Source organism: Salvelinus alpinus, chromosome 26, assembly GCF_045679555.1.
Source record: "Salvelinus alpinus chromosome 26, SLU_Salpinus.1, whole genome shotgun sequence".
NCBI classification, from domain to species: domain Eukaryota; kingdom Metazoa; phylum Chordata; class Actinopteri; order Salmoniformes; family Salmonidae; genus Salvelinus; species Salvelinus alpinus.
The window spans coordinates 33,635,128-33,659,812 of NC_092111.1; the positions used below are offsets into that span (position 1 = coordinate 33,635,128).

The 24,685-nt window shown below is 42.9% G+C and overlaps 1 protein-coding gene across 1 annotated transcript; it reads right to left on the minus strand.

The window, feature by feature from the left end:
- Positions 1-1,455: 1,455 nt before the first annotated feature.
- LOC139555214 (src-like-adapter) lies at positions 1,456-12,689 on the minus strand. Its single transcript, XM_071368826.1, has 8 exons — positions 12,392-12,689; positions 8,655-8,752; positions 8,286-8,382; positions 5,247-5,333; positions 4,967-5,070; positions 4,491-4,625; positions 3,162-3,294; positions 1,456-2,715 (listed from the first exon to the last, which is right to left on the minus strand). Exons 2-8 carry the CDS (start codon positions 8,725-8,727, stop codon positions 2,502-2,504), a joined length of 843 nt encoding a protein of 280 aa, XP_071224927.1. The 5' UTR covers positions 8,728-8,752; positions 12,392-12,689; the 3' UTR covers positions 1,456-2,501.
- Between the last annotated feature and the right edge of the window lie 11,996 nt (positions 12,690-24,685).

Here is a 24,685-nt window from a genome sequence, read left to right on the forward strand (position 1 = left end):
AAAACCCCACATAGAAACAGACAACATAGAACTGCCCACCCCAACTCACGCCCTGACCATACTAACTAAAGACAAAACAAAGGAAAATAAAGGTCAGAACGTGACAATGAATATGAACTTTATCGAACAAAACATACATGTATTGTGTAACATGAAGTCCTATGAGTGTCATCTGATGAAGATCATCAAAGGTTAGTGATTCATTTTAACTCTATTTTTGCTTTTTGTGACTCCTCTCTTTGGCTGGAAAAATGGCTGTGTTATTCTGTGACTAGGTACTAACCTAACATAATCAGATGGTGTGCTTTCGTCGTAAAGCCTTTTTGAAATCGGACACTGTGGTGGGATTAACAGCACGTTTATCTTTAAAATGGTGTAAAATACTTGTATGTTTGAGGAATTTTAATTATGAGATTTCTGTTGTTTGAATTTGGCGCCCTGCACTTTCACTGGCTGTTGTCAAGTCGATCCCGTTAACGGGATCTCAGCCGTAAGAAGTTATTAATTAAAGAGATACTTCAGGATTTTGGCAATGAGGCCTTTTATCTACTTCTCCAGAGTCAGATGAAATGGTGGAAACCATTTTTATGTCACTATGTCCAGTATTAGTTTTGCAAGTCACTGCTAACTAGCGTTATGTGCAATGACTGGAAGTCTATGGGTATCCGCTAAGATGCTAGCAGATACCATAGACTTCCAGTCATTATGCTAATGCTAGGTAGCAATTGCGCAAGTGCTAGTCAGCCACTTCCTTCAAACTGCACACAGAGATATAAAAATGGTATCAACCAGTTCATCTGACTCTGGGGACATAGATAAAAGGCCTCATTGCCAAAATCCAGAAGTATCCCTTTAACTGAGAATGAGGAAGTTGTGAAGACAGAGGTATGATAAGTCCATTGTGGTTGTATGTCTTAGGTATGGGACATTGTTGCTTTACTTCCTTACAACACAATTGACACAATTGGAATTGATCTATTGCATTATCATTGCATCAGACAGAGTTGATTAGTTCACATCCCAAGATAAGACACCAGCTTTCACAGTAACAATGAACTAATCAGCATCACATATGGCCGCCATGAGGCCTTGGCGAGACAATCAGCCACAACAACAACCCACTAGACAATACACTGAGACTCAGACTGAGGTAAATCAGAACCTTTTCACTGTGCTGTTTTCTCGGATGTTTGCTTGGATTCGGGAATGCTATGTTGATTCCTATTCAATTTGGTGCAGGCTTGAAGCCCTGGGTTACTTTCAAGAGGACAACTTGTTCTGGGCAGTCATCTTTGTGATGTTTTATCATCTGCATGCAGTTCTAGCTCTTTGGACGCAACTCTCCATAGCCCTTCCAGAAACTATTTGAAACAGTATGTACTCACTAGTCTCTCGTGAGTCGTGGCAGAAGAGCTGGTCAGATCACACACAATATTTGGTTCTGGTTTGCCGAGATTATACAATACCTTACTTTTATTTATATGAACATGTACTCAACAGAAATCACTTTGCAAGGGGTTAGGCTAAAGCTTCTGAAGCTGGTAACCATTGACATTTACACACGTCGACAGACACACACATCCATAATAACAACAATTGCTCCCCGGGCGCCGATGGCGTCGATTTAAGGCAGCCCCCCGCACCTTTCTGATTCAGAGGGGTTGGGTTAAATGTGGAAGACACATTTTCAGTTGAATGCATTCAGTTGTGCAGCTGTCTAAGTATTCCCCTTTCCTTCCATTTTTCTTTCCCCAGAATATTACACATTCACACAAACACCCACAACACAGCATTCAAATATTATATCGACTGTCATGATGCTAACATGTGTTGTACTTTTGCAGGACACTCGGTCAGTGCTCTGGACTCTGGACGGACTTCAACTTCACTGTTGATTTATCCCACTGAGCTTCCAATTCCTTATCAGTTCAATCCCAAAGGCTCGGATAAGGAGCAGTGTGTGTATTGGAGGAAAACATAGTATCTCGTAACAGAGGTTAACATTTAAATAGAGACTCTGGCCAGCGCGCAAGCAAGATTTGGTTCTGGGTGTCGAGATCGGAATAATTTTTTTTAGTTTATCCAGTTCCATGGTTCAAAGTGCTAATTTCTGTGTCAAAGTCTGGGTCCTTGAGCCGTTGCTCCTCTAAGTCTCATAGTCTTTTTTTAAACTTATTTTCTGTGGGCTTCATTTCTGTTATTGAGATAGGACAGTGAAGAGGCGACAACAAAGATAGCAAGTCAGAAAGGCAGTGGGTTGGATTCGAACCCATGCCGAATCTGGTAGCCTAGGCCAGTTCTTCTCAAACCTCTCCTTGGGGACCCCCAGACGTTTCACAATTTTGGTATAGCCCTTACTAGCTGACGTGATTCACCTAGTCAAGTACATGTTGATTAGTTGACAAGTTGAATCAAGTGTGCTAGCTCTGGAATAGATCAAATACATGGATGTCTGGGGGTCCCCAAAGAGAGGTTTGAGAACCACTGGCCTATGCAGGCCACTACGTATCATAGTCCTCCTCCAGGTCCATATGGCTGAGACTGTGGGAGGTGACATAGACAGATTTATTCTTCTTGTGGTTCTTCTGCTGCTGTCTAGGGCCTTGAGCCCCAGCAAGAGAGAGGTAAGAGGCGATGCTGTTCCTGACTCCATAGCTCACCATGGTGTCCCTGTTCTGCTGCCCCTGGGGAGCCCCTGCACTGATCAGATCTTTCCTTTTGATTGAGAGAGAGAGCGAGCGAGAGAGAGAGAGCGAAAGAGAGAGAGCGAGCGAGAGAGAGCGAGCGAGAGAGAGAGAGCGAAAGAGAGAGAGCGAGCGAGAGAGAGAGAGCGAAAGAGAGAGAGCGAAAGAGAGAGAGCGAGCGAGAGAGAGAGAGCGAAAGAGAGAGAGCGAGCGAGAGAGAGCGAGCGAGAGAGAGCGAGCGAAAGAGAGAGAGCGAAAGAGAGAGAGCGAAAGAGAGAGAGCGAGAGGTGATTAAAACGTGTTTGAGCCAATCATCATCAGGATTCAGGATGCAGAGTCACATCTGTCAAGTGTTCTCGCAAGCCAAGTTTTCCATTGGCCAAGTCAAAAGCAGAACTACAATTTCATTGGATCATTGGAGAGATCTGAGAGCAACAACAATGATAGACTCTAAACTACTGAACTATGAGTCCGTACCTGTCTACTTTCTTCCAGTCAAAGTTATTGCGGCGCATCACTACAGGGGGTGGCTGAGTGGTGGTGTCGAGGAGGTTGGCGGTCCCACACAGACACGGGCCAGTGAGAACACAGCACAGCCCATCTGCAGAGTCTAGGAGATCAGAGATGGACTGTGTTAGACACAGACATATAGGCCTCCCCGTGTTAGACACAGACAGATACACATCCCCTGTGTTAGACACAGACATATAGACATCCCCCGTGTTAGACACAGACATATAGACATCCCCGTGTTAGACACAGACATATAGACTTCCCCCATGTTAGACACAGACATATAGACATCCCCATGTTAGACACAGACATATAGACATCCCCCATGTTAGACACAGACAGATACACATCCCCTGTGTTAGACACAGACATATAGACATCCCCCATGTTAGACACAGACATATAGACATCCCCATGTTAGACACAGACATATAGACATCCCCCATGTTAGACACAGACATATAGACATCCCCATGTTAGACACAGACATATAGACATCCCCCATGTTAGACACAGACAGATACACATCCCCTGTGTTAGACACAGACATATAGACATCCCCCATGTTAAATACAGACATATAGACTTCCCCCGTGTTAGACACAGACATATAGACATCCCCCATGTTAAATACAGACATATAGACATCCCCCGTGTTAGACACAGACATATAGACATCCCCCATGTTAAATACAGACATATAGACATCCCCCGTGTTAGACACAGACATATAGACATCCTCCATGTTAGACACAGACAGATACACATTCCCTGTGTTAGACACAGACATATAGACATCCCCTGTGTTAGACACAGACATATAGACATCCCCGTGTTAGACACAGACATATAGACATACCCTGTGTTAGACACAGACATATACACATTCCCATACATTATGTACTGAAAAACAAGCATATGTGCTCACAAACGCTCGTGCCATAAACATAACCCCACGCGAACACACACACACACACACACACACACACACACACACACACACACACACACACACACACACACACACACACACACACACACACACACACACACACACACACACACACACATCTGCCTTCGAAAATATTCATGTTACAGTAAATATGAAAGACCTAGCCTCAGGAGAAATATGTCCACATGGTCATCAGCAACAAAACTATCACTTCCTGTCTTGTTATTAGTGTGTATTCTATTCCAAAGCACAACGGAACGTAGCAAGCATCTGATAATAAGAAATCTATTTAAAAATGCTTGAGGTTATTTTTAGTGTGTCTGTCTCTGTTTTAGACTCACCACAGTAGTGGTTGACCATCTCTTCCAGGCACTGGAAGGTCAGACGAGGAGAGATATAGTACCAGCCGTTGTTCTCCAAGCGATAGATTTTATAGTGCTTGATGGATCTGTGCTTTACAGACATGGAGTAGACACCTGCACGTACAATATACAGATGTAATATCTTATTTTGAGCCAGTTTGCTACAGCAGGAAATAATACTGCAGCAACAGGAAATGGGAATTATTGCGTAGGGGTTGATTGTGCGTTGTTCGTAAGGGAAAATCAAGTCTAAAATGTCAAAGTGGAAATGACAAACTTCAGAAGCCTTTTTAAATCTCAAACATACTACAAGTTAGAAAATTATCCTGGAACAGCGTGATCCAATGAAGATCCTACATCTGTAGGCCTAAATAGATCCTCATAGATACCCATCTACTATCATCCTACCGACCTCCTGTATAACTTGGTAGGTCTTTAAAAAGTAATGGATTCACCTCTCTGCTGTGTGCTCTCTCTGATCATGAAGGATCCCACTCTGTTTCCAGGGAGACGAAGTAGTTCCTCCGCCTTCTGCCTCTCCACTCCCTCAAACAACCATCTTAGAACATACATTTACATACTATATGATATACAGTAAGCGTATTATATGATGTGATTGTCTTTCTGGTTGCAACTAATTTATTCTTTAATTCTATTGACACTTATGAAACATTTTAGTCTCTATATGAATATTCGTAGACTGAATGTTAAGCAGTGGGAGACAACCATGCTTACCCATGGTAGACTTTGGCAACATAGTTATTAGGGATGTAGTTCTCCCTTCCTGATTGGCCAGACCGGACTCTCCACCAGTTACCTTCCCTAAAGAACGCACACAAATTAAAAGGGGAACTGTGACTGAAAAAAATCTGAAATTGTAGTTCCCCATATTGTATTAAAGCTGCAAAACAATAATGCTATGCATCTAATTTCCCCCAATGTGTTCATTCTCTATTGTGCATGTTATTGCTTGCACAGTTTTGTATTGTAATGTTGCATAGCTTTGTATTGTATTTTGGTTTGCACTGTGGCTTGCGGGAGTTTTTGTGTGTCATCCTGTGTCATCTCGATATCTATGTCTATAACACAGGAGAACGCTAAGGGGAGAACGGCTCATAATAATGGCCGGAACGGAGCAAATGGAATGGCATCAAACACCCGGAAACCATGTATGTGATATCAGTCCACCTATTCTACTCCAGTTATTACCACTAGACTGTTCTCCCCAATTAAGGTGCCACCAACCTCCTGTGGTCTGTAACTGTGCATCTATCAATTTCTGCTCTAGGAAGTGTTTAGTACATACATCTTTAAAAGTGCTTTCCTCACCATCTTAAATAAGCATGCCCCTTTCAAATAATGTAGAACTAAGAACAGATATAGCCGTTGATTCACTCCAGACCTGACTGCCCTTGACCAGCACAAAAACACCCTGTGGAATACTGCACTAGCATCGAATAGTCCCCGCGATATGCAACTTTTCATGGAAGTCAGGAACCAACACAGTAGGTTAGGAAAGCAAAGGCTAGCTTTTCAAACAGAAATTTGCATCCTGCAGCACTAATTCCAAAAAGTTTTGGGACACTGTAAAGTCCATGGAGAGTAAGAGCACCTCCTCCCAGCTGCCCAATGCACTGAGGATAGGAAACACTGCCACCACCGATAAATCTACGATAATCGAGAATTTCAAAAAGCATTTCTCTACGGCTGGCCATGCTTTCCACCTGGCTAACCCAACCCCGGCCAACAGCTCTGTACCCCCCGCAGAAACTGGCCCAAGCCCCCCCCCCCCCTGCTTATCCTTCACCCAAATCCAGACAGCTGATGTTCTGAAAGAGCTGCAAAATCTGGATCCCTACAAATCAGCTGGGCTAGACAATCTTGACCCTCTCTTCCTAAAATTATCCGCTGCCATTGTTGCAACCCCTATTACTAGCCTGTTCAACCTCTCTTTTGTATCGTCTGAGATTCCTAAAGATTGGAAAGTGGATGTCATCCCCCTCTTCAAAGGGGGAAACACTCTAGACACAAACTGTTACAGACCTATATCCATCGTGCCCTGCCGTTCTAAAGTCTTTGAAAGCCAGGTGAACAAACAGATCACCGACCATTTCGAATCCCACTGTACCTTCTCCTCTATGCAATCTGGTTTCCGAGCTGGTCACGGGTGCACCTCAGCCACGCTCAAGGTCCTAAACGATATCATAACCGCCATCGATAAAAGACAGTACTGTGCAGCCGTCTTCATCGACCTGGCCAAGGATTTTGACTGTCAATCACCGTATTCTTATCGGCAGACACAACAACCTTGGTTTCTCTAATGACTGCCTCGCCTGGTTCACTAACTACTTCTCAGATAGAGTTCAGTGTGTCAAACCGGAGGCCTGTTGTTCGGACCTCTGGCAGTCTCTATGGGGGTGCCACAGGGTTCAATTCTCGGGCCGACTCTTTTTTCTGTATATATCAATGATGTCGCTCTTGCTGCTGGTGATTCTCTGATCCACCTCTACGCAGACGACACCATTCTGTATACTTCTGGCCCTTCTTTGGACACTGTTATTAACAAACCTCCAAAACGAGCTTCAACGCCATACAACACTCCTTCCGTGGCCTCCAACTGCTCTTAAATGCTAGTAAAACGAAATGCATGCTCTTCAACCAATCACTGCACGCACCCGCCCGACTAGCATCACTATTCTGGACAATTCTGACTTAGAATATGTGGACAACTATAAATACCTAGGTCTGGCTAGACTGTAAACTCTCCTTCCAGACTCACATTAAGCATCTGCAATCCAAAGTTAAATATAGAATCGACTTCCTATTTCGCAACAAACCCTCCTTCACTTATGCTGCCAAACATACCCTCGTAAAACTGACTATCCTACCGATCTTTGACTTCGGCGATGTCATTTACAAAATAGCCCCCAACCCTTTACTCAGCTAATTGGATGCAGTCTATCACAGTGCCATCCGTTTTGTCACCAAAGCCCCATATACTACCCACCACTGCGACCTGTATGCTCTCGTTGGCTGGTCCTCGCTACATATTCGTCGCCAAACCCACTGGCTCCAGGTCATCTATAAGTCTTTGCTAGGTATAGCTCCGCCTTATCTCAGCTCACTGGTCACCGTAGCAACACCCACCTGTAGCAGGCGCTCCAGCAGGTATATTTCACTGGTCATCACCAAAGCCAACACCCCCTTTGGCCGCCTTTCCTTCCAGTTCTCTGCTGCCAATGACTGGAACGAATTGCAAAAATCACTGAAGTTGGAGACTTATTTCTCCCTCACTAACTTAAAGCGTCAGCTGTCAGAGCAGCTTACCGATCGCTGCAGCCGTACACAGCCCATCTGTAAATAGCCCATCCAACCAACTACCTACCTCATCCCCATATTTGTTTTTGTTTTTCTGCTCTTTTGCACACCAGTACTTCTCCTTGCACATCCTTATCTGCACATATATCACTCCAGTGTAAATTGCTAAATTGTAATTACTTCGCAACTATTGGCCTATGTATTGCCTTACCTCCTTACTTCATTTGCACACTGTATACAGATCTTTCTATTGTGTTATTGACTGTACGTTTGTTTGTCCCATGTGTAACTCTGTGTTGTTGTTTTTGTCGCACTGCTTTGCTTTATCTTGGCCAGGTCGCAGTTGTAAATGAGAACTTGTTCTCAACTGGCCTACCTGGTAAAAAATACATGTGCAGACCACGGGTTTATACAGTAATTGCTCTCACAGACAGACAAAGCATTGACTGTACTTACTGAGACAAGACCCTCAGCTTCTCTCCCATCCTGAAGATCGGCTCACTGATGTCTGGAAAAGGATAGTCATGGAGAACGACAAGTGTGTCGTCTTCTCCTGCTCAGCAACCACCAATGTTACACAATTAGATAGACATCAACATTAGCACAGGCGACATTTAGTGATGCATTTCCTGACATGATGGAAATAATTGTCTTTTACTTCTAATTGACTTCCAAGTGAACAATATCAAACATTTATACACTTTGGTAAGGGTATGTCGACTGAAATCCAAGTACTGTAGTGTATTCATCATATCTGTTAAAGCCTCATCACATTATATTTACAAACTACAGTATGATATAGCGAAGAATTACTTTAAATCTTACCCTTTAGTGCGCTGTCATGGCAGTTTGTATTTGTTTCGTTCCTATTTTCCCCACCCCTCATCACATTCCCCATAGTGGCACTCCAATGGGGTCAAGCTCTGAGGACACACAGGCAGATGACATACAGTAGCTATTCATCAAGTCACATCTACTCGCATACTTCCTACTATTGCTGGCCAGGGAAGCCATTGTCCCTATGTGTGCGTGTGTGTGTGTGTGTGTGTGTACGTGTTGTAACTTCCTACTAACGGCCACAGTGCTATCTCGACCAGGACACACACAGTAAATGGGGAAGTTGAGGGCAGGCTCTCTGTCAAGCACAACTTTCCATCCTACCCTTTCTTTCCTCTTTCTAACTTATGTAACAAAATGTGTTGACTAATTTGAAGGTCCACCTGTGTGGCTATATTGTGTAGCTAACATGTTTTTAACTTCACCCATAACCCAATGTGTTGGTGAAATCTGATTAAATTAATATTTTCCAGGTTTCTATCTTTCTTATTAATCTTAGCTTCACGTTATGGAGTGAGTTCCGTAGTAAACCGGGGTAGCAGGGATGGACATTAAGGGCTGCCCTATTGCTTGAGCAGTCACACAAGTTGAGCCTGCTCTGAGGTTGCCCCATTGGGAAGGTTTTTCTTTTTACTGATAACATCCAAAATTCTAAGAATTCTAGTAGTCAGGTCTTTCTGTTCTAATGATACGCCCTATTAAATAATAGGCCCTGTTAGTAAAACTATAGTAACCAATAGTCCCTGTGTTGAGAAGAGAACATAGGAAACAGCGATACCGTGGAAACAATCGGAAGATAATATACTACATTACCAAAAGTATGTGGACACCGGCTAGTCGAACATGTAATTCGAAAATCATGGGCATTAAGATGCTATAACAGCCTCCACTCTTCTGGGAAGGCTTTTCACTAGATGTTGGAACATTGCTGCGGGGACTTGCTTCCATTCAGCCACAAGAGCATTACTGAGGTTGGGTACTGATGTTGGGCGATTAGGCCTGGCTCGCAGTCAGCGTTCCAATTCATCCTAAAGGTGTTCGATGGGGTTGAGGTCAGGGCTTTGTGCAGTCTAGTCAAATTCTTCCACACCGATCTCAACAAACCATTGATGTATGGACCTCGCTTTGTGCACGGGGTCATTGTCATGCTGAAACAGGAATGGGTCTTCCCCAAACTGTTGCCACAAATTGGGAAGCACAGCATCGTCTAGAATGTCATTGTATGCTGTGGCGTTAAGATTTCCCTTCACTGGAATTAAGGGGCCTAGCCTGAACAATGAAAAACAGCACCAGACCATTATTCCTCCTCCACCAAATTTACAGTTGTCACCATGGATTTGGGCAGGTAGCGTTCTCCTGGCATCTGCCAAACCCAGATTTGTCCTTTAGAATGCCAGATTGTGAAACGAGATTCATCACTCCAGAGAACTTTTTCCACTGCTCCAGTCCAATGGCGGCGAGCTTTACACTACTCCAGCCGACGTTTGGCATTGCGCATGGTGATCTTAGGCGTGTGTGCAGCTGCTCAGTTTTGGAAACCCATTTCAGGAAGCTCCCGACCAGCATTTATTGTGCTGACGTTGCTTCCAGAGGCAGTTTGGAACTTGTGGTGAGTGTTGCAACCGAGGACAGACGATTTTTACGCCCTACGCATTCGTCTGCCCCGAAAGGTGGCATTCTATGATGGTGCCACAATGAAAGTCACTGAGCTCTTTAGTAGTGTTTGGAGATTGAATGGCTATGTGCTCAATTTTATACACCTGTCAGCAACAGGTGTGGCTGAAATAACCGAAGGGGTGTCCACATACTTTTGTATATATAATGTATCTTGGTTAACTTGGATGATATGATAGCAAGTTATTCTCATGCTGTGCATCAATGCTATTTATATTCAGAGTAAAAAAGCATATTTGGCCATATGTGTCCAGCAGTAATTGTCAGAAATAACGTCTGTCTAAATTACCAGTGGAAAAAGTACCCAATTGTCATACTTGAGTAAAAGTAAAGATACCTTAATAGAAAATGACTACTACTTGAGTAAAAGTCTAAAAGTATTTGGTTTTAAAAATACACTGCCGTTCAAAAGTTTGGTGCCACTTAGAAATGTCCTTTTGCCCATTAAAATAACATCAAATTGATCAGAAATACAGTGTAGACATTGTTAAGAAGAGTTTCAGAAGAAAGTTATTTGTTTCTGGCCATTTTGAGCCTGGGCGAGCATTGCAAAATAAATGTTGAAATCTATATTATTCAATTATTGCACCCACACTGCTCGCGCGCGCCAACTAGCATCTGTGTTACCAAGGGCTAAAATAATGAGTCAGTTCTATTTGTGACGCAGATCGTGGTGCAAGTCCTTCCTCTCCCATCTCCTCATTGGTTTATAGAAGCAGGTACCCATGTGCCATCTCCTCATTGGTTATACCCACGTGGGTGACTGAACGATGAACGAGGTCGGTGGCAGTAATGCACCTAATTTATGAAAGTTGCCAATCGCAATATAAAGTCCAGAGAAGAAAAAGCCTGGAATGAGGAGAGATGACTAGAAACTATTTGGTTGACTGTTTTATGTGTGGGTTAATTGTCGGAGTAGAGGACCTTGTGCATTTCAGGTAAAATAACAACTCAATGTTTATATCCCAGGACAAATTAGCTAGCAACAGCAAGCTAACTAAATAGGACAAATTAGCTATCAAGTGCAAGCTAGCTAAATTGCCATAAATGTTTAATATTTTTTGACCTGTCCCCAAATTAATGTAATTGGTTCAGAGTTTGTTTTGATATTTTAACCTGCGTGTTGTGATCGCGTTTGGTGTGGGGGCACAAAATAAATGTATGCACGATGGCGCACGCGCGCAGCTGGTTTGGGTTCCGTGTTAAGAAGGCCAGTTTTATTGCTTCTTTAGTCAGAACAACAGTTTTCAGCTGTGCTAACATAATTGCAAAAGGTTTTTCTAATGTGATCAATTAGCCTTTTAAAATGATAAACTTGGATTATCTAACACAGCATGCCATTGGAACATAGGAGTGATGGTTGCTGATAATGGGCCTCTGTACACCTACGTATGTAGATATTCCATAAAAAAATTGGCCATTTCCAGGTACAATAGTTATTTACAACATTAACAAGGTCTACACTGTATTTCTGATCAATTTGATGTTATTTTAATGAACAAAAGATGTGCTTTTCTTTCAAAAACAAGGACATGTCTAAGTGACCCCAAACATTTGAACGGTAGTATAAGAATCAAAAGTCATTCCTTATATTCCTTATTAAGCAAACCAGATGGGACCATTTTCTTGTTTTTTAAATGTACGGATAGCCAAGGGTAAGCTCCATCACTCAGACATCATTTACAAACTAAGCATTTGTTAAGTGTGTCCGCCAGATCAGAGGCAGTAGGGATGACCAGGGATGTTGTCTTAATATGTGTGTAAATTTGAATATTTCCTGTCCTGCTAAGCATTTAAAATGTGACGAGTACTTTTGGGTATCAGGGAAAATGTATGTATGTACAATTGTCTTTAGCAATGTAGTGAAGTAAAAGTAGCCAAAAATATAAATACTCAAGTAAAGTACAGATACTTTACATGACTGTAAATTACCTTTTAAAATGTGTGTTGTTACTACTACAGCATATATTTTAAGCACAGATATGTAGGCTTAGTACACTTTTACCATACATATACTGCAATAAATGCGTGACATAGCCTGAATAACTCACCTAGCTGCTCCTGAGTCCTGTGGAGTCGTCAGGCTTGGAGGGCCAGTAGCAGGGGGATCCTGAGTCCTGTGGAGTCGTCAGGCTTGGAGGGCCAGTAGCAGGGGATCCTTGTTGAACATGGTCTTTGGCTCTGTGTGTTGGAGATAAGCCAGAGGGAGCATGTCAGCTACACTGATATACTGTTACTAATCATGGACAGTTTCACAGTTCACACCCTCAACTGATGCACTGTCACAGTGAGGCAAGAGCACTTCCTCTGGCCACACACACACACACACACACACACACACACACACACACACACACACACACACACACACACACACACACACACACACACACACACACACACACACACACACACACACACACACACACACACACACACACAGTCACGACACAAGCCACTGGTTGGGCTCATACACATTGACCGTGATCCAAAGCATCAAGTATGTGATGCATTGTGGGTAAATTGTGAAACAGAGCAAAAGACCTATGAGAATGAGTTCACAGACAAGAACTAAGAGAACGTACTAACTAAAAGTACATGCTGGTTTTACATGTTGCATTTAAATATTTTTTCAGTATATGTTGTGTTGAACCCTGTGATCCTTTGTAATCAGTACTTTCGCTCTCTCTCTCTCATATTCTACATAAGGCTTCTGTGCTGGCTAGTGTGCCCCACGGAAGCTACCAGTCACCACCTTCTACGTGTGGTCGAGCTGCATACTCATATAAGAACCTATTGAGCCAAGTTATTTTTCCCAATAGCACTGTGGTTAAATCGCTAGCTGCTGCAAGCTATTTTTCCAAATAGCACTGTGGTTATATGGCTAGCTGCTGCAAGCTATTTTTCCAAATAGCACTGTGGTTATATGGCTAGCTGCTGCAAGCTATTTTTCCAAATAGCACTGTGGTTATATGGCTAGCTGCTGCAAGCTATTTTTCCAAATAGCACTGTGGTTATATGGCTAGCTGCTGCAAGCTTTTTTCCCCCATAGCACTGTGGTTAAATGGATAGCTGCTGCAAGCTTTTTTGCCAATAGCACTGTGGTCAAATGGTTAGCTGATGCCAGCACACATGTATTGAAGTTGCAGCTAACAAAGAAGGGGGCTCTGACTCCGTGTGTGTGGTCAGTGTTGTGTTTGGAGAGCAAAACCTTTCATCCGGTGGAAATAGAATCACAACATGTTATTGTATACATCACCACTGTCTTGAAGTCTCTTTCCATCTTTCCATGTTCCATTTAGCAAAGCCCTATAGTTCTCCAGTCCACAATAAAGAGTATTTTCTACCTCTCTACTGATGCTTTTAATAACAGTCTGTGGATCTGCCCTTTCCTCCTAGACTGTCTTCTTATCAGTCCAACAGGCCTGTTGTAGATTAAACTGTAGGATGGAGAGAGTTTATTAGACAGTGTGTCACAGATTTACGGTACCCACAAATAGGATACAGGTCTGCTCTTTGGATGTGTAACACGTAACATGTGTTTGTGTGTGAAGTAGTCACGTGCACATTTCTCTGTGTAGATCAAAAAAGTTTGAAAATGATCAATGAGTGGATTTCTCACTGCTCTGGAAAAGTTTTTTTTTACCCCAGTAACCGTTTCTGATTAAATATGGTGCCTTGTTTTTGCCAAAAATAGTATCAATGTGAAACTCATGTGAAGTTTTAGCTTTTAACAGAGGTATATAGATGCTATCTACATGAAGTAGGCCTAAATAATATGTATCACACACACAACACTTGGATCTGTCCATTTGAAACCATCAGGTCTTGCTCTGTTGACACCTTCCTGACTTTTTATTGGAGGATAGATGGTCAGTACATTTCTATTGAGCCTTTTGTCTATAGTTATGTCAAAGATGGCGCGCATAGTCTCTGAAAGTACACTGAGCTTCATTTGACTTTATAACTCGTCATTATCTAAGATCGTGGAATTCAGGAAGTTTTGGAAGTTGTTTTGGAACTTGATATACTTGTATTGCCTCGAGGGAGAGGAGAGACTCACTACTGCATAGAGCAGAAGTTGGCAGGTATTGGTTTGATGCTGGTCGATTGTGGGACTGCAGCACTCTCTATCTGGTTTCCTGCGCATGTGTGAGGACTGAGGTTAGAGACACTGAGTGATATATGAACATACCACAGACTTTAAGGTCTTACAACACAGCTCATCTCTTCAGGTATTTAGGTTCCTTTCAACAAATGTTTCAAAACCCAACGCAGTAGAGCGCCTATAGAAAGAATATCCACCATATTATTGACAACGTAAAACCCTCCATGTGATTTTCCATGGTCTACCCAATATACATTTTTTTTTTTTTTTTTTTTTACCTTTATTTAACTAGGCAAGTCAGTTAAGAACAAATTATTACTTACAATGACGGCCTACCCCGGCCAAAACCGGACGACGCTGGGCCAATTGTAACCTTTATTTAACTAGGCAAGTCAGTTAAGAACAAATTATTACTTACAATGATGGCCTACCCCGGCCAAAACCGGACAACGATGGGCCAATTGTAAATTCAAATTTTTAACATCTTAAATTTCTCCTTTGAATAATAAAAAAAAACACACAACGACACAGGCTCATATCCAAGTAGTGCAAGAGGTGGGGCCAGGTGCTGGGTGTAACTGTTGAGGTAGGAAGGAAATGTTCATTGTGGTCTGGAACTAAAATAAACTGGGCAATAACCTAACATTTTTGTCAGGATGTAAAAATTGTGCTTTTTTTGTATGCTCCTTATCTGAGAGATTCTGATCTTGTTTAATTGGTTTGGATATATTCAATAGTAGGGGTGTAATGATTCAACAAACCCACGGTTCGGGACGTATTGTTGTTTTGGGGTCACAGCTCAGTTTTGGTATAGCGAAAACTCTTCCGAAAGTTGAAGGAAAATATGAATCACATGCATTTTGTTAATGTCTTATCATCTTTGGCAAATTAATGAATGATCTACTAAATTCAATACATTTAGTTGATTTCCTACTAAATTCAATACATTTAGTTGATTTCCTACTATGTTCAATACGTACAATTTTGCTTCTTCTGGGAAGCCAAAATGTTCCCACACTGGAGATTTAAATGATGATGGAGGATCTGGTTTATCTGCCCCACCACTCGCCATCATACAGACAGAACTACTTCCCGGCTGCGCCTCACAAAAGGATAGTTTGAAATGGGCCAATTAAGATTTGACTTTTGATTAGAACATGCCCTTAGGCTCTTGTGTTTTAACGGAATAGCCTACAATGTATTTTTCAGCTCAGATTTTCTCAAGAGGCATACAACGCAGTGTAGGCATAGCCTATATGTCTAGCATTTTTATTTTGGCAAATCAAATCAAATTGAAATTAGTCACATGCGCCGAACACAACCTTACAGTGAAATGCTTACTTACGAGCCCATAACCAACAATGCAGTTTAAAAAAAATACAGATAAGAATAAGAAATAAAAGTAACAAGTAATTAAAGAGCAGCAGTAAAATAACAATAGCGAGACTATATACAGGGTGGTACCGGTACAGAGTCCATGTGCAGGGGCACTGGTTTGTTGAGGTAATATGTAGATGTAGGTAGAGTTATTAAAGTTACTATGCATAGATGATAACAACAGAGAGTAGCAGCGGTGTAAAAGAGGGGGAGGGCAATGCAAATAGTCTGGGTAGCCATTTGATTAGATGTTCAGGAGTCTTATGGCTTGGGGATAGAAGTTGTTAAGAAGCCTTTTGGACCTAGACATGGCGCTCCGGTATCACTTGCCGTGCGGTAGCAGAGAGAACAGTCTATGACTAGGGTGGCTGGAGTCTTTGACAATGGTCTGCAATCGGGGGAGAAGGGCCTTGGTCAGGGAGGTGACCAAGAAACCGATGGTTGTTGTGACAGAGCTCCAGAGTACCAGAAGGAAAAACATCTCTGCAGCACTCCACCGATCAGGCCCTGATGGTAGAGTGGCTAGACGGAAGCCACTCCTCAGTAAAAGGCACATGACAGTTGGAGTTTGCCAAAAGGCACCTAAAGACTCTCAGACCATGAGAAACAAGATTCTCTGGTCTGATGAAACCAAGATTGAACTCTTTTGCATGAATGCCAAATGTCACGTCTGGAGGAAACCTGGCACTATCCCTACAGTGAAGCATGGTGGTGGCAGCATCATGCTGTGGGGATGTTTTTCAGCGGCAGGGACTGGGAGACTAGTCAGGATCGAGGGAAAGATGAACAGAGCTAAGTACATAGAGATCCTTGATGAAAACCTGCTCCAGAGCGCTCAGGACATTAGATTGGGGTGAAGCTTCACCTTCCAACAGGACAACAACCCTAAGCTCTCGGCCAAGACAACACAGGAGTGGCTTTGGGACAAGTCTCTGAATGTCCTTGAGTGGCCCAGCCAGAGCCAATTGAACATCTCTGGAGAAATCTGAAAGTAGCTGTGCAGCGACACTCCCCATCCAACCTGGCAGAGCTTGAGAAGATCTGCAAAGAAGAATGGGAGAAACTCCCCAAATACAGCTGTGCCAAGCTTGTAGCATCATACCCAAGAAGACTCGAGACTGTAATCGCTGCCGAAGGTGCTTCAGCAAAGTACTGAGTAAAGGGTCTGAATACTTATGTAAATTTGATATTTCTGTTTTTTTTTATATATACACTGCTCAAAAAAATAAAGGGAACACTTAAACAACACAATGTAACTCCAAGTCAATCACACTTCTGTGAAATCAAACTGTCCACTTAGGAAGCAACACTGATTGACAATAAATTTCACATGCTGTTGTGCAAATGGAATAGACAAAAGGTGGAAATTATAGGCAATTAACAAGACACCCCCAATAAAGGAGTGATTCTGCAGGTGGTGACCACAGACCACTTCTCAGTTCCTATGCTTCCTGGCTGATGTTTTGGTCACTTTTGAATGCTGGCGGTGCTCTCACTCTAGTGGTAGCATGAGACGGAGTCTACAACCCACACAAGTGGCTCAGGTAGTGCAGCTCATCCAGGATGGCACATCAATGCGAGCTGTGGCAAGAAGGTTTGCTGTGTCTGTCAGCGTAGTGTCCAGAGCATGGAGGCGCTACCAGGAGACAGGCCAGTACATCAGGAGACGTGGAAGAGGCCGTAGGAGGGCAACAACCCAGCAGCAGGACCGCTACCTCCGCCTTTGTGCAAGGAGGAGCACTACCAGAGCCCTGCAAAATGACCTCCAGCAGGCCACAAATGTGCATGTGTCTGCTCAAACGGTCAGAAACAGACTCCATGAGGAGCTAGCAAACGTCTGTGTATCCTAGCTAGCTTAAAAAACTATAACCCATTTGTTGATGTTATTAAGCATGGATGAAGTGGTGATACATTTGTACAATTAAACCACAGATCTTCATTGTAAAGGGTTTAAACACTGTTTCCCATGCTTGCTCAATGAACCATAAACAATTAATGAACTAGCACCTGTGGAACGGTCGTTAAGACACTAATAGCTTACAGACGGTAGACAATTAAGGTCACAGTTATGAAAACTTAGGACACTAAAGAGACCTTTCTACTGACTCTGAAAAACACCAAAAGAAAGATGCCCAGGGTCCCTGCTCATCTGCATGAACGTGCCTTAGGCATGCTGCAAGGAGGCATGAGGACTGCAGATGTGGCCAGGGCAATAAATTGCAATGTCCGTACTGTGAGACGCCGAAGACAACGCTACAGGGAGACAGGACGGACAGCTGATTGTCCTTGCAGTGGCAGACCATGTGTAACAACACCTGCACAGGATCGGTACATCCAAACATCACAACTGGGGGACAGGTACAGGATGGCAACAACAACTGCCTGAGTTACACCAGCAACGCACAATCCCTCCATCAGTGCTCAGATTGTCCGCAATAGGCTGAGAGAGGCTGGACTGAGGGCTTGTAGTCCTGTTGTAAGGCAGGTCCTCACCAGACATCATCGGCAACAACGTCGCCTATGGGCACAAACCCACCGTCGCTGGACCAGACAGGACTGGCAAAAAGTGCTCTTCACTGACGAGTCACGGTTTTGTCTCACCAGGGGTGATGGTCGGATTCGCGTTTATCGTCGAAGGAATGAGCGTTACACCGAGGCCTGTACTCTGGAGCGGGATCAATTTGGAGGTGGAGGGTCCGTCATAGTCTGGGGCGGTGTGTCACAGCATCATCAGACTGAGCTTGTTGTCATTGCAGGCAATCTCAACGCTGTGCGTTGCAAGGAAGACATCATCCTCCCTCATGTGGTACCCTTCCTGCATGCTCATCCTAACATGACCCTCCAGCATGACAATGCCACCAGCCATACTGCTTGTTCTGTGCGTGATTTCCTGCAAGACAGGAATGTCAGTGTTCTGCCATGGACAGCGAAGAGCACGTCTGGGACCTGTTGGATCTGAGAAATGTTTGAGAACTTGCAGATGCCTTGGTGGAAAAGTGAGGTAACATCTCACAGCAAGAACTGGCAAATCTGGTGCAGTCCATGAGGAGGAGATGCACTGCAGTACTTAATGCAGCTGCTGGCCACACCAGATACTGACTGTTACTTTTGACCCCCCCTTTGTTCAAGGACACATTATTCCATTTCTGCTAGTCACATGTCTGTGGAACTTGTTCAGTTTATGTCTCAGTTGTTGAATCTTGTTATGTTCATACAAATATTTACACATGTTAAGTTTGCTGAAAATATACGCAGTTGACAATGAGAGGAAATTTCTTTTTTTGCTGAGTTTAGTATTGTATGAATTTAACAGAAGCCAATAATTTATCAGTGAAAATTGAAAATATAAAAACATTTAGGACATTTTCATAGAGTTCTTATGTTGCGGTCCCCTCTACAATAAAGAAATACTTAAATGCATGTATTTTTGTTCTTGAAACATGACAATGAAATTCCTATGGAGGCTTTTCATATGGAGGAGTATCATAATGGCGGACGGTGACTTCCGAACAGCGCCCCCTGTCAGTCATCTAGTGAACACATATATCATTTGTTACACCCCTACTCAATTGTCAACATGTTGAAACTTTATCGATGTTATATACGTAGATCTTGGTAAACAGAATTTTTGCTTTCTGGATCTGTTTCTCTGAAAGGAAGACTGATGCGTAACGCATTATTGCATCTCAGTCGTGTCTGTGTGGCCAAGGCCTAGAAGAGTACACAGTGCAGTAGTATTGATAAATGTGGGATAATAAATTAAGTCTATAAAAGAACATATTGTACAACAGGAGAAAAAATAAGATTCTTTCACAAAACTAATTGACTAGAGCAAACAGTCATGAAGCAGTAGGCCTAGCAGATGTTAAAGCTATTGTATATGTGACCCGTTCTCAGTAAATGTCTTTCTGTAAATGAGTAATTTGACAGGCTTGCAGAATGGATGTCATACATTGAATTTATTCATTGATGTTACAAGACACGTGGTAAATGTCTGGTGAACTTTGAAGAAGGTAGATGATTTTTAGGCATACAGATGGCATGAGCCTTGTGGTCAGTGTTGGCTAGAAAGCTAAGCTCCCATTACTGTGTTATTGGACCCAGTGTGAACATGCCCACACCCTTTTTCTAAAATAACCTTTTTACAGACTATTAAAATAATCACTTCATCTCTTTTCAAAATCTTAATTAAGACACGTATATATATTCCCAGCTGTTCTCTCTACCACTTTGGAAACAAGCGTTATAATTAATACTTTCAAGTGATATCCTCTGGGTCCACATTGTGCATTTTGTTGTATATGTCTGTTGCCCAAAATAAATTCAATTCAAAAGAGAAGAAAAAGGAAAAGAGATCAGTCCTTGAAGTTTGACATTCTCAGCTTTGTTCCTCTTTTCTCCAAAAACAATGCAGAGTTCCATGTGCTTGCAGACCGGCAGTTAGTGCTGTTGTGGCTGCTTTAGCTCCATCCTGGCACTAAAGAGTTGTATTCAAAGGTGACCGACCGCCTCAATTCGATCTTACATTACGTAGGAACATTTTAAGTTGTGTTTTTTACATTGGATAAAAGTTTCAGAGCTAGAAAAGTGTATATCATACACTGCAGTTGAGGAACTGTAACGGCTTTCTTCTGTGGACGAAGGAGAGGACCAAAGCGCAGCGTGGTTAGTGTTCATCATGTTTAATAAAGACGATAAACGTGAACACTACAAAATACAAAACAACAAATGTGAAACACCGAAACAGCTCTGTCTGGTGCAGACACACGAAGACAGAAAACAACCACCCACAAAACCCAACACAAAACAGGCTACCTAAATATGGTTCCCAATCAGAGACAATGACTAACACCTGCCTCTGATTGAGAACCATATCAGGCCAAATATAGAAACGGGAAAACTAGACACACAACATAGAATGCCCACTCAGCTCACGTCCTGACCAACACTAAAACAAAGAAAACACAAAGGAACCTTGGTCAGAACGTGACAGGAACAATGGCAAAGGAATTCTGCTATGAAAGTTGATAAACTTGTAACCCCACTTTTGAGAAAATGGCCCTTGAATATTTTGGTATACATACTGGAGAGCTTTTCTTTGTCTACACCAATTCATATTCAATATGAGAGGATAAAAGAGCCACAGACGTCCGTCTTCATATTCAGACCAACAACCACCACAGGATTAAACACAAACAAGGAACGTGTCGGTTGGAATGCTTAGAAGAACCATTTCAATTTCTCCAAAAACACCTTCAAAAAGTCCCAAGTCCACCACAGTTCTATATTGTTGGTTACTATAATCTATGTGGTTGTTTGTATTTAGGTCACTCTGAGGCACCAAGGCTATATGCCATGATGCCATAACGTCTGCTTTTACAAACAGGCGTCCTCAAACATCTCATCAAATGTCTCATCCACCGCAGTCGCAGCCTACATTCCTATACAATGTTGGTGCTCCCGCTGGCAGTGCGCAGTCCAAAGACTCACCGTCTACGTCCCAAATGGTACCCTATCCCCTATTTAGGCCACTACTTTTGATCAGGGCCTATAGGATAGTAGTGCAATAGGTAGGGAATAGGGTGCCATTTGGGATGCAGGTCCATCTGTAGAAGTCATCAAGTCATTATCTCTCCCCCTTGCGGATCCATCCTCACATTCCTCAAAGCTTTTCAAATATGTCAGCTGGATAAACCCTGAATAATCTATTTGCTTAGTGATTTGTTATAATCTTAATAATATAAACATTTCAACCAAATTTCGACTGAATTCAACAGTCATTTTGGTAAGAGAGGTAAAACAGCACTGAGAAATGACTTTGTCTCAGGCCAAACAACACCAGTGCCAATACATCCTCCAAACACCGGCTTCTCGGGCATTATCACTTTCATACAACGGCTTACCAACATGTTAAAATAATGATTGACATTTTTTCATAAAAAATGTTATTTTGATTACATTTATTCATACTATTTCATCCTTCCACAAGATATAGTCCCAACACAAATCTAGGGTTGCTACCCAAGCCGGCTGGTTGATCATTCAATTGGTTCGGTTTACAGAGACTCGACCCAGTCGTTCAGTCTTTTTGTTCTGTATCTATGGACGTGACCCAGTCGTTTGTTCTAAACGTTCGTGCCATACTGGCTGGCAACATTCTCATCCCTTGCTTGCTAGCTAGGCAACTACTGCTAACTTACAGTCACGTCAAACAGTGCAGCGAGAATAACAACAAAGTAGCCGCATTTGCTTCAGTTTAAGCTGTTTTCTAGTGACATTTATTTGGAATCATTCATAAGAATGAGCTAATGAGGGCACTGCAATGCAGCGCTAGCTGTGCCACCAGAGTCTCTGGGTTCGCGCCCAGGCTCTGTCGCAGCCGGCCGCGACCGAGGGGTCCGTGGGGCGACGCACAATTGGCCTAGCGTCGTCCGGGTTAGGGAGGGTTTGGCCGGTAGGGATATCCTTGTCTCATCGCGCTCCAGCGACTCCTGTGGCGGGCCGAGCGCAGTGTGCGCTAACCAAGGGGGGCGGGTGCACGGTGTTTCCTCCGACACATTGGTGTGGCTGGCTTCCGGGTTGGAGGCGCGCTGTGTTAAGAAGCAGTGCGGCTTGGTTGGGTTGTGCTTCCCGAGCCCGTACGGGAGTTGTAGCGATGAGACAAGATAGTAATTACTAGCGATTGGATACCACGAAAATTGGGGAGAAAAGGGGTTAAAAAAAAAAAAAGAATGAGCTAATGAGGCACGATTTCGCCTGACATAGAAAATGTGCTCACTCGTTAGGACACGGTTGTTCAGAGGAGCTAGTCAACAACACAGCTAACACAATCTCTACAATCTGAAGCTGGAAAGACTGCAAACTAGCTGCACTTTGTTTCGTTTGACCTTTTTTCAATTGACATTTCTTTGTATATATCCATAAAAAATATGATTCATGATTTCAACTGGCTGAGTCTCCCGACGCATTCATTACTGTGGGACAGCTGGAGATCGAATTTGAATTTTGAAACAATGTTGTAAATGTCGGCAAGACAGACAGAAAGGTTTGTACAAACCTCCGCTGTTGAAAACTAAATGTTAGTCTAAAAGAAGTGTGAGATAATGACTAGATGCTTTTTATAGTGGAGAAAGTTTCTAAGTTGCCTGGCTGGGCTGATGAGACATTGGATTGCGTAATCAGATGGAACAGAGTAAATAGGCATATTAACACCATAGATTTAGCCGGTGGTAACTTGTGGAATAGACACGGCTGGAATGCGGTTTTGACCAATCAGCATTCAGGATTAGACCCACCCGTTGTATTCATTTATATAATTGAGTGAAATTACCTTCTGTAACGGGACCCTGTATTAGCAAACCCCTAAATCAAGGGATTTCCATACTATAATAAGATGTCCAGGATAGGACTTTAAGTCCCTGGTCTCGTATGCCTGGTAAAGTGTAGGGTGAAGTAGACGCTGATCTTGGGTCGGTTGGGTGGGGAAGCGGATCCTAGATCTGTACCTAGGGGAAACTTCACCCCAGAGCCATGGTACAGAAGGATGTTGGTGTTGTTCAGAGAATCAAAGACTTTATGACAATATTATACCTGGCCCAAGCTGTATCCTGACCTGTCTGTACAGCTGCTTCACTCTCTGATCCAGGAAGTATAATGTATGTTCTATGGTCCTGATCCAGGATTTTTATCTTGCATGGTTTTTATCCAATTCTACATTTTTCAAAGTCGACTCCATGATAAATATAATATAATCTACTTCACTTTGATCCTAGCTCAAGTCTATATTCTGGGTGGTTCTGATGCTATGGTACTGATGCAACCATGGGCCTAATGTATATTATCTATGGCCACGATCCTTGTCTTTGTGCTTCGTGAGAAATCTAGTCACACATTCTCCATGGTTTTCATCTCGTCTTGAGGCTTTTCAAGAGTGAAGGGAGGCTACAGGGGGTACTGAGTCAAATTAGACCTGGGTGCAAATAGTATCCTAAATCTTTGTTTTACTTCATCTGTGCTTGATGGAGCTTGCCTGACACACTGGAACCAATGGGATTAGTCCTAAAAGTGCTATTTGAGCCCAGGTCTAATTGAAATACAAGATCTCTGCAATCGCGTGACTGGGCTCTGACTCAATAATAGTCACATCCTGCAGCCCTCCTCTGGACCCAGTGGAAACTCTTACTCAGGGGAATTATGTCATCGTTCAAATTGACCCAGAGACAATGAACCCAGAACACATTATAGAAAGCCATCTCTCTGTGGCTGCAGGACGGTGGTTGGCTACTCACACGTGGCAGACGTCTATGCTGCTTTAGCTAACCATAATGAGTCAGTGTGCAATATGCATTGTGTCAGTGCATTTGGTCCACTCCTTCACACATTGGCTCAATTTCCTCTAGACGCAGAGCAATGTGGCTAAAACACTAGCACATTTAAACCACAGGAAACCCCCTTTCTGAGACCTAAACCTTATGTCACATGATGACCATTGCCTGACGTTGTTATAAACCAGAGCTTAACAAAGGTATCCAAGGGGACATTCACATTCATTGCATCGTATTCATTTATATTTGTGAATGCAGTTACAACTACTTGGCAAGGACGCACATTTATTCTATAGAGCCATTTCGCAAACAAGCTAACAGCTTGCAGATACAGTAGCTATGAGCCTGAGAGGCGGAGAGGTGCAGACAGCGAGTCAGTCAGTCCAGCTGGTGAAAGTTGTCTTAATGGCTGGCTGTCTGTGAGTAGAACCAGTGATTACAGTGTATAACAAGGCACCTGTGTAAGCGGATGGACACACACACACACACACACACACACACACACACACACACACACACACACACACACACACACA